The following is a 9,997-nucleotide window of genomic DNA, read 5'->3' as shown; positions in this document are numbered from 1 at the left end:
TCTGTTTGTGTGTGTGTGTGTGTGTGTGTGTGTGTGTGTGTGTGTGTGTGTGTGTGTGTGTGTGTGTGTGTGTGTGAGTGAAAGAGAGAGAGAGAGAGAGAGAGGAAAGAGGCAGTCAGTGGCTGTCACCCTTTAGGACCTCAGGGTCAGCCATTTGAATGTGAGAATGTGTGTTGGGGTAACTTGCCCGCCTGGGGGCTACTTCAAAACCTAAGAGCAAGCAGACCTTTGTTTCCTCTTTCTTTTTGCTGTCAGCCCACTCAGAGGCTCAAAATGCAGTTTTTTTTCTTGTTTTCTTAATATTAAAATTTGTTGTTATTGTATTTGTCAAATAAGACAAAAGTAAAACCAAACACACAAAAAGCCCTCCTCTAAAACAAGTAGAAAATAAGATCACAGTGCTTTGCAGATTTTAAAAGTGGGGTGACAACCCCCAACATACCATCTGTTTACAGAGACCAACCTGGGGCCTCCTTAAAAGCTCAAAAATAAATATCAGAGTGAGATTTCTGTGGTAGCTCACGGAGCAGAAAGAAAAACACGCCTTTTCCAAAATCTCCCAGGATCTAGTGATTTTGTAAGCCACAGCACGGGAATCATGGGAAGGGAATTGCAATGTTTCATCATCATAAAAAGAGATCATTTTAGAAATTTTTTGTATTGATTTGCAGTGATTTCTTTTCCTGTAGGGGAGCAAGTGGACCGAAACCCCACCCGACAGCAAAATACTAATCAGGAAGCCCAACAGAATTAACACATCCCCTCACTGCACTGTGTGGCTGTATATATTATTTTATTTACATACTTTGTAGGAAAGCTTCAGAGCACAGAAGCCATATTTCTGGACATTTTTAGAGAAACCCAAACAGCAAAAATGTAAAATATTTAATATGATTTACGTAAGATGACAGTTTAATTGAAGGGTGCAGTTCATTTTAAAAACTGATGCAGGTGTCTGTGTATGTTTGTGTGCAGAGGTTCTATAAGAAGGCAGCAGCATTTGTTCTGCGTGCAGTAGCCAAACACTCCCCAGAGCTGTCGCAGGCTGTGGTGGCCTGCAGGGGGGTGGACGCTCTGGTTCTGTGCCTGGAGGAGTTTGACCCCGGGGTGAAGGAGGCTGCTGCCTGGGCTTTGGGCAACATTGCACGACACAATGCGGGTTAGGAGGGTACACTCATCAAGAAGCTGATAGAGAATGACTTCATGGAGTGATTTCATAGTTCGAGCATGCAACACTTTATGATTTACTACATTTTTCTAACATCATTCTTTGTTTCACAGTTTTTTGCGTGTGTATGTGTTCACCGCCTTTTCCTCCTCTCCCATGCAGCCTTGTCTCAGTCAGTGGTGGACGCGGGTGCCGTTCCCCTGCTGGTCTTGAGTCTTCTGGAGCCAGAGATGGCCCTCAAACGCATCGCAGCCTCCACTCTCAGTGACATCTCCAAACACACGCCAGAGCTGGCACAGACTGTGGTGGACACTGGAGCCATCGCACACCTGGCACAGATGATCCTCAGCCCAGACACCAAGCTCAAGGTGAGGCCCTAATGACTGTTTCGATGTCTCGTCAGAATAGCCAATGCTTTAGCTCAGGTTAACATGTGTCAAAATGCGAATCAAAGAAACGCCAGCCTTATTTAAATACATTAATTTATTATTTTTACACAGTAATTTATAATCTTTTTAAAGAACTTATTTGGGTTTTTTTTGTTAAATGTTTAAAAGAAACACAATAAATAAAAAAGTAGTCAAAACATAAAGTGTAAAAGCCTCAGAATATTAATGATTTTTATGCTAAAATATGTCATCTAGACATGGGTACATTAGCAATGTGTACTGTGATTTTCCAACACTTACTACACAATTTATCTAAATTTAAGGTGTACTTTTCAGTACTTAATTAAAATACTTATCCGTCCCTAATTATCTTTAAAATGTAGGAAGAGTAGAATGAGGACCTAACAAGTGGCAGTTTTAAAGAGAACAAATTATATTCTAAATATTTTGGATCACTGAATACTTTTGGAGTATAAAAGTAAGGATTTCCATATTCTACTTTACGTTAATCTTTTTTATGTTATATTTTTGGAATATTTTGGTGTAAATGATAAACAATTATTATTAGGGGTGTGGGTAGTATTATTGAAAAAAAGTATGTATGTTAGTGTGTACTATAAGAATTTTTTTATTTGTACAAAAACACGCAAGGAGTTGTTCTTTTTTTTGTGCTACTTAGCAACTCCATTGATTCACATTTCAAAAAGTCTTATCCTGTCCTGAGATAATTTATTATTTCTGACTTACTAAAATATTCCTGCAGAATTTTATTTTGAAATGTTGGCATGAAAATATCTTTCACCATGAATACTTAACAGGAAACTTTATTCAGTGCAGACCTGTTGAGCACAAATTCTGATTGTACAAAATTCAGTTAAAGCTTATAAATGATCAGCGTTTTAAAATCTGCGAGGCTTAAATATTGAAAAAAAGTCTTGTGTAAAATATGAAAATCATTTTTTTATAAGGACACTTTCTGAAACCAATCACTGTTAAAAAAAATTAACATGCTTAGAATTTGGATAGGTTTTCACTTTCAGACGGAGTTACACATTATGTTCTAATTTCTTGTTAATAAAACAAAATTACCAGAAGAAAAAGATGCTGTAAATTTAAATGGAGAACATGCAGTATTGACTCAATCTCCATTTCAACACTGTAAATGATCTCTGAAAATATTCAGGCATCTTTTTTGTCTCCATCTAGAGGCAGGTGTTCGCTGCCCTCACTCAGATCAGCAAGCACTCCGTGAGCCTGGCAGAGATGGTGATAGAAGCTGAGATCTTCCCCGCAGCCATGTCCTGTCTCAGAGATCCAGATGAGTACGTCAAGAAAAATGTCGTCACCCTAATGAGGGAGGTGGTGAAACACACTCCAGAGGTACGGTGCGCACTCACATTTGCAGGCACAAACGCACACAAAAGAGACGCACAGTCAAGTGCCTGCATGCGTGTTTTGTTTTCCCAGCTGGCCCAGGTGATTGTGAACTGTGGGGGCTTGGAAGCAGTGATTGACTACCTGGGCAATTGCCATGGAAACGTGCGTTTGCCTGGCATTATGATGCTGGGATATGTGGCAGCTCACAGTGAAAGCCTTGCCATGGCTGTCATTGTCTCTAAGGTGGTAATAACTCTTTATGTGACAGCTAATCCAGCCACTGAAGCCAGTGATGTTTCTTCATGCTTGCTATGTAGGTCATGTTAACTGAGGCGGCCCTGTTGTGCTGTGTGCCCTCCTGTCCTGCAGGGGGTGCCCCAGCTGGCCCTATGTCTGTCGGAGGAGTCTGAAGATCACATCAAGGCGGCCACAGTCTGGTCAGTGGGCCAGATAGGGCATCACACCCCTGAGCACGCCAAGGCAGTGACCATAGCTAACCTGCTGCCCAAAATACTGGAGCTTTACATGAACGCCAGCAGCTCTGAGGACCTGCAGACCAAAGTAAGGGTTTCCTCTGAGCATCCAGAGAATCAGCCTTTTTTCTCACAGCACAAAGTCACAAAAGTGTTTGCTTATGATTTTTTATGTTTACATGACTTTTAAACAAACTAATTACAGTCAAAGGCCCTGTTATCAGCGACAGAAGTACACCTTCGGTACACTCTCAGCTGCACTAGGATTAGAATTGAGGAGCCTTTTTTCAGCCATGCAAAGTATCTAAAATCAAAGGTTAGCTGGGAAGTTATTAAAAATAACTATTTATTTGATTGGTTTTGGACATCAGCACCAAGCTGTTCCACTTGGAAGTTACACTTCTGTCCCAGTCTTTGCTGTTTTTAAGGACTCGTTGAGTCTAGTGTCTCTCTCCTATAATGTCTCTGAGTGGGATCAAATGTGAAGGACTTTCTTTTCTTGTGCACTTTTAGAGTAAAAAAGCTCTGAAGAGTGTTCTGCAGAAGTGTACTTACCTGCCAAGTCTGGAGCCCCTCCTCTATGAAGCTCCAAGCAACATCCTTAAACATGTGGTCTGTCAGTTCAGCAAGGTAACTCTACAAGCAGGACCATAATCTGATCAAGTCTTTTTTTATTTGGTGTCATTTAGTTCAAGACTGTTTTTCATGCCAGTCCTTTTCTCAAAGGTGCTGCCTCACGACAGCAAAGCACGGCGCCTCTTTGTGACCAGTGGTGGACTGAAGAAAGTCCAAGAGATCGAGGCTGAGCCCGGGTCTCCCCTCCAGGAATACATCAATGCCATCAACGGCTGTTTCCCTGAGGAGATAGTGAGGTACTGTGTTCCTCCCAGCAGACACGCTCGTGCATGCTGGAGTATACTTTTTGATTTCCGAACCTTGTTATCCACAGCAGATCATCTGACCATATATCATGTTTTTAGAAAAAATGTGACTAAATGAAAAGCTTGAAAATGAACAAAAATGGAGGTTATATTATGGAGATTCTTCAGTGGCATTTACAGTATGTGTCATCTGTGTTTCAGGTACTACTCTCCCGGCTACTCGGAGGCCTTGCTTGAGCGATTAGATGACTACCAGCCGGCCTGACCTTGGCTCACAGCACACATCCGGTGTCCATATTCATGTGAAGATATACTGTGCCTTTGCAAATGTTTTTCTTTTCCTTTTGTTTTTCCCCAAAAGTTTTCATGCCAACTGTTAAATTAAAAGGCCGAATATCCAATAAAAAGACAGCATCCAGGCTAGAATGTTCTCTTTAGATGCTACACCTGCTTCTGCAGTCTAACGGTGCATCCGCAGCCAGCGTGACATTTCATGCAGTTGGAAGTGTTTCTGTTCTGCACAGAGAGGTCAAAGGTCAGGTTCAGTGACACAGCAGCAAGTAGTAGAGATTTAATTAGGCTGTGTGCTCGCTGACACGTGGATCTGACTCAGCCCCCGTCTAAGCTCCTCAGCTCCTGAGACAGAGACATCAAAGTCATACTCTTGGATAGAGACATGTTACAGCGTTATTTCTTTACTTGGCTCATGGCGGGAAACAGATGGCTCTTATATAAAAGCTCGTGTCCATCGGTGCTTGTTATTACGTCACATAATGCAGAAAAGCAACAAAATAAATAAATGCATTAAAAGAAAAGAAAAAAACATGACAATGAATTCACCTGGCGTGTGCTCATCCGCTGCTGAGCTCTGCAGGGCTCAGTCTGCCCCCTGGCGGTTGTGAATATCGCTGCACTTCAGCTGCGCGCGTGTGCGTGCAGCAGCTGCGGCGCACATGGCGAGTCGCTCTTTGTTTATTGTGTGCTGGGTTTCCCGCACTGAAGGGACGGTGCCCCGGCCTCTTACCGCTGCACGGGTCTGGACGCATCACGGCAGCAGCTGCCGACACACTCTCTTATTATAAAAATAAAGACGTGCGCTCGCGACAGGACGCATTTGATCGCCTGTAGCGTCACGTGAATTGTACAGAATGATTGTAGACCAAACGCTGTTCTCTTAGTGCACTGATCGTTTTATATTTCTTGTTTTTAAATTTGTATTTATTTATTTGGGTTTTGAACCACTTGCAGCTCCGTGTGAATAATAAACATGCTGTAGAGGTTACAGGTTAAAGAAGCATGAAGCACGAATTGGAGAAATGTTTGAAAACATAAGCTGCCGTGTTTCTTCCTCATTGGACTCTCGTAATGAAAAGTGTGAAACCTTCATCCAAAGCCACAGGACGACCAGAGGCAAAGTGTTTTAATTTTGTGCGTTCGTTCCCCTTAAACTACTGTACGAAACTAACACGTACAATAATAATAATAATAATAAAAAACAACAACTAAAAAGTTGGATATAGTTATACTGATCCAAAGACTTGTAATACGAGTACATGACGCTGATGGTTCATTAGTGTGTGTGATTGAGATATATATATATATATATATATATATATATATATATATATATATATATATATATCCATCCATCTCCGTATTAATATAGGCTGTTTTAAAGAGAGGCGACATGTTCACCAGGGTTTCCAAACTTAATGATAGTATACCGAGCTTACGATCGAGCTGATGGTGACGAGCTTTTCTTTTCTTTTTTTTTTTTAATTAAGTATAAAAATAATAAGCTGATGAAAACGACCCGGTACGGGAGAAGCGTTTGTTCACACGGCCGCGAGCCTCTGCTCAAAACTGAAACACACCTGTAGACTGTGTACGCGCATTCATCTTTAACACTTTTTTTTCCTTTTGTTTTTTTTTTTTTTTATATTTCAGTGGAAAACTAACTTTGAAGTGCGCTCTGGTTTACGAGGAAACAAAACTTTTATTGCAAAATCAGCGCAATAATTAGCCAAATGTCACGATTTTAATATATTTAGTCACTGTTAAAATGTCACAGCCTAATACTTTTAATAAGGCTCAGCTCCCTGTTGAATTAGCAGTGCCAAATATTTAAGCAGTTAAGTGGAAAAAGCAGACATGTTGAAACAGCTGCGCAACTTTCAGATGTTTGCGTTGTTGTTTTTGCGTGTGTGTGCAGAATTTGGTGAGATCCCTTAAATTCTACTTCAAGTTATAAAATAAATAAATAAAAGCTATTAAAAAATGTTATGCCACTTTATTTATTCTAAATGGAATTTCCATTTTAGAAATAACTAAATTAATCATATTGAAAAAATGAATACAAAAATGAAACAAACAGATATTTTAAGTGTTGTTAACTAATATTAATTATTGGGAACATTTCTCATACAGTAGCTTGAATGGGTTTTTTTGTCCTCTGCACAGTGAGTATTACATTTTGTGGCATATCTTGTGCCATCTTATCCAGACAATCCTGAAGAGTTTAAAAAGAGAGACACAGAAAATAAACAATTCACAGCAGACTTTGAGTTAAGCAGGACCAGTGCTTTAATATGTTTGAGTGCGCTTATGGAATGGAGTGTATTATTATTATTATTATTATTATTATTATTATCATCATCACCATTGTCATCATTAAATGTGAATAACAATAAACATACATCAGTTTTGACCTCTCTGCCACTGAAAGAGGACTCTCGCTGACCAATGTCAGACAGCAATAAAACAAACACGCACTCTCACACATACACACACAGCAACGCTTGAACCAATTCTCATGTCTGAAAGGATTCGCTGCCGTCGTGAAACCAAAACACACCCTGCAGGGGTGGGCTGCTGTTTGACTTGACATCTGCATACTAAATGAATGGACGTGACTGTTTCCGAGGACTTTTAAAAGTTTGCGTTTGTCCACAAAGCTCAAAAAACAAAAACTGGTATCCCACCTCTTTTTTTCCTGGTTTTGCATTTTTAATTCCCTTAAAACTTGATAAACCCTCATGAACGCTGGGTTGTATCCCATAACTTTGGACATGTTCACATATGAGTGCTGCACACCTCACTCCATCTACCACAAAAGGAAAACAAGAACAACAACAAAAAAAAAGTTGAAACAAACAGACAAACACATTATACAACACACAATGTTCTTCAAGCTCATGTGGGGTAGTTCTGCTTGCTGGAAGATGCTTTTGGCAAGTTAACGGTAGCAGCAGGTCGACGGGTGGGTGGCGGATACTGGGAGAAGTTCATTCATTCACAAAAGAAGTCACAAAAAGCAGGGACTATTCATTTCACGGTACAGTTGCAGGGCATGGGTGTTACTGTTTTTAATTTTTGCATCTGGTGAAGTTCACCGTTTCCTTTCCAAAGCTTACACAAGGAGATCTCTGGGGCCCAATCAGCTCCCTCGTTTCCACATGTTCTTTTTCGACACGTCCTATGTACAGTAGGAGCTACGCGACAACAGAAACAAAACAGCCCATTTACAGTGAAACAACACAAAAAGAATATTCACTAATCACTGACACAGGATGAACTATCAGCTGATAACCTCCTTGACAACAAGCAGGTGATCTGAGTTACACGGAAAGAACAGAAGCTGGTTTCACTAATGAATACACTGAAGTGGAATCTGGGAAAAACACTTCAAAAAAAAAAATCACATCTGGAAATGCACATGTGACTGGTGGGTAAATATACAAAAAAAAGTCACAAAAAAACACACTCCACAATGCACTTCCACACACGCACACTATATTACCTCCTATTTTAATTTTATTTTTTAAATTATAAAGGCAGGACCAGCATGAACCAACAACAGACACAAACAGCATCTCCAGTTTGAGGAGAAGGAAAAGGATGCCTGGGAATGTAAATTTACACAACCAAAACCAACCCACTGTGTTCAAACATTACACAGGTGCTTGCTTTTTTTTCCTCCTTACTTTTTTTTCCTTTTTAAACGTAGGTTAAAAAAACAATTATTGGTTTTATTTAACTGAATTATTGAAAGGTTACAAATCTAAATGCAGATGTTGTGAAAGGTCGGAAATAAAAGTCGAAAACAAAACGTCAAAGTAAACACCCTAATATTAAAATAACATTTTACTGTTGTTTAAAAAAAATTACAAAATATAAAATTAAATAATTTGGAATAAAGGCACACATCTTGCACAGTGTATACAATGAAAAAAACAACAGTTATTTAAAGCATGGCAGGGGCTTTTTTTATGCTGGACATCTCACGAATGTGGTAAAAGTGGAGGGAGGGGGAGCACACACAAAGAGAATAGAACAGCCAACAACACAGACAAGGAAGGGGAAAGGAAACGAAGTCCCGTGACATGCATATTTGAGTTAACTGTTTTCCCCCCTAACATCTATAAATTGTATTAAATTCAAGCAGTATCATTCTTCATTTACCACAGCACTATCATTCAATCTGAAGGGTGACTCTCGCTCTCTCTCTCTTTTTTTTTAAATTTTCCTTTTAAATGCAACCATTTTTCAGGACTAAAATCCAATGTAAAAAAATAACTGTGAATATAATCTATGATATCTAAACAAACATGTTGTGATGGAAGCGTTTTTGCATGGGTTATAACAGCCAAGAAGGACGAGTTTACTTGTTTTAGTTGGTTATCCAGAAGTGATAGACGACGTCACGCGCAAAAACAGCTTTTCTCACTTACATACATGTAAATATTGCATTTCCCTTGTTAAGATCGTTTCAGCTAATTGGGTATTCGTAACATTTGGTTCCTTTCCTCTTGTGCAAAATATACAAAGAAAAAAAAACACAAACTCAGAAACGAAACAAATATTAGCACGTCAATTCATAAATCCACCAAATTCAAATACACGAAATCCACCTTAAAAAACAAACAAACAAAAAAGTCAACAATAATGACATAATGACAACGATGAATAACAGACTCACAGCTGAGGTTAGAGAACGATGCTGTTGGTGTTAATGACTTAACAACACGTATCTTTACATCTACTATTCCCTCCTCCCCTTTCATCTCCCCCTTTACGACCTTTGAACACTGACACACACACTCCATCTGCCGCCACTGGGTGTGTGCTGGTACGATGCTGGAGGTAAACTGTCTTGTGTTTGCCCTGAACACAATCACACTACCACAACTACCGCCTGGTATCAAAAATCCCACCAATGCAGCACCTGTGGGCTCTTCTTATAGGGTCAGAAAGGCTGGATTAACAGAACTCGCCCACTTTACCTAATATTGCATTGAATTGTTTCCCAACCAATCCCTGTAAGAAGAGCCCACAGGTGACAAATGGAGGAGATGGGATTTGAATCCAAGCTTCTAAGATTAAAATCTAAACAAGTCGAGTTCCTTTTTGTTTGTTTTTTTGTTGTTGTTGCTGCGCGTGTAACAGACTGACAACCTCTTACAACAAATAAAAGTGCAACGTTTTATGATTTGACTCATAAGGTGCTGATGGCAACAGAAAGTTGAGGGCTGTTCATGTTTCAATCTGACACCCTGTACAAAGACACCATAACACGGAGTTGATTCGCTCTTGAGAAGCAACAGCCACATGTGGCTTCTGGGCAATTCTCTGCTGCCATGGAACAGAAAGCGTGACTTGCTAACTATATCGAACATACTGAAAAGTGGACAGCAAACAGAAGCTCCTCTT

General features: G+C 39.8%; 1 protein-coding gene across 1 annotated transcript in view; it reads left to right on the top strand.

Annotated features, from left to right (window-relative positions):
- spag6 (sperm associated antigen 6) overlaps positions 1-5,003 on the top strand; it is a 6,636-nt gene extending 1,633 nt beyond the window's left edge. Inside the window, exons 4-11 of the mRNA XM_085417770.1 lie at positions 976-1,159; positions 1,331-1,536; positions 2,764-2,937; positions 3,025-3,177; positions 3,304-3,495; positions 3,921-4,037; positions 4,134-4,279; positions 4,490-5,003. Of these exons, the coding sequence (XP_085273896.1) occupies positions 976-1,159; positions 1,331-1,536; positions 2,764-2,937; positions 3,025-3,177; positions 3,304-3,495; positions 3,921-4,037; positions 4,134-4,279; positions 4,490-4,553 (1,236 nt within the window). The 3' untranslated portion in view covers positions 4,554-5,003. The remainder of the gene's footprint in view (positions 1-975; positions 1,160-1,330; positions 1,537-2,763; positions 2,938-3,024; positions 3,178-3,303; positions 3,496-3,920; positions 4,038-4,133; positions 4,280-4,489) is intronic.
- Positions 5,004-9,997: the final 4,994 nt, after the last annotated feature.

The sequence above is a fragment of the Rhamphochromis longiceps genome, linkage group LG9 (assembly GCF_057381845.1).
Source record: "Rhamphochromis longiceps isolate RC_006_pf linkage group LG9, R_longiceps_female_GT1.1, whole genome shotgun sequence".
Classification (NCBI taxonomy): Eukaryota; Metazoa; Chordata; class Actinopteri; order Cichliformes; family Cichlidae; genus Rhamphochromis; species Rhamphochromis longiceps.
This window is presented reverse-complemented; position numbering and strand designations above follow the sequence as displayed.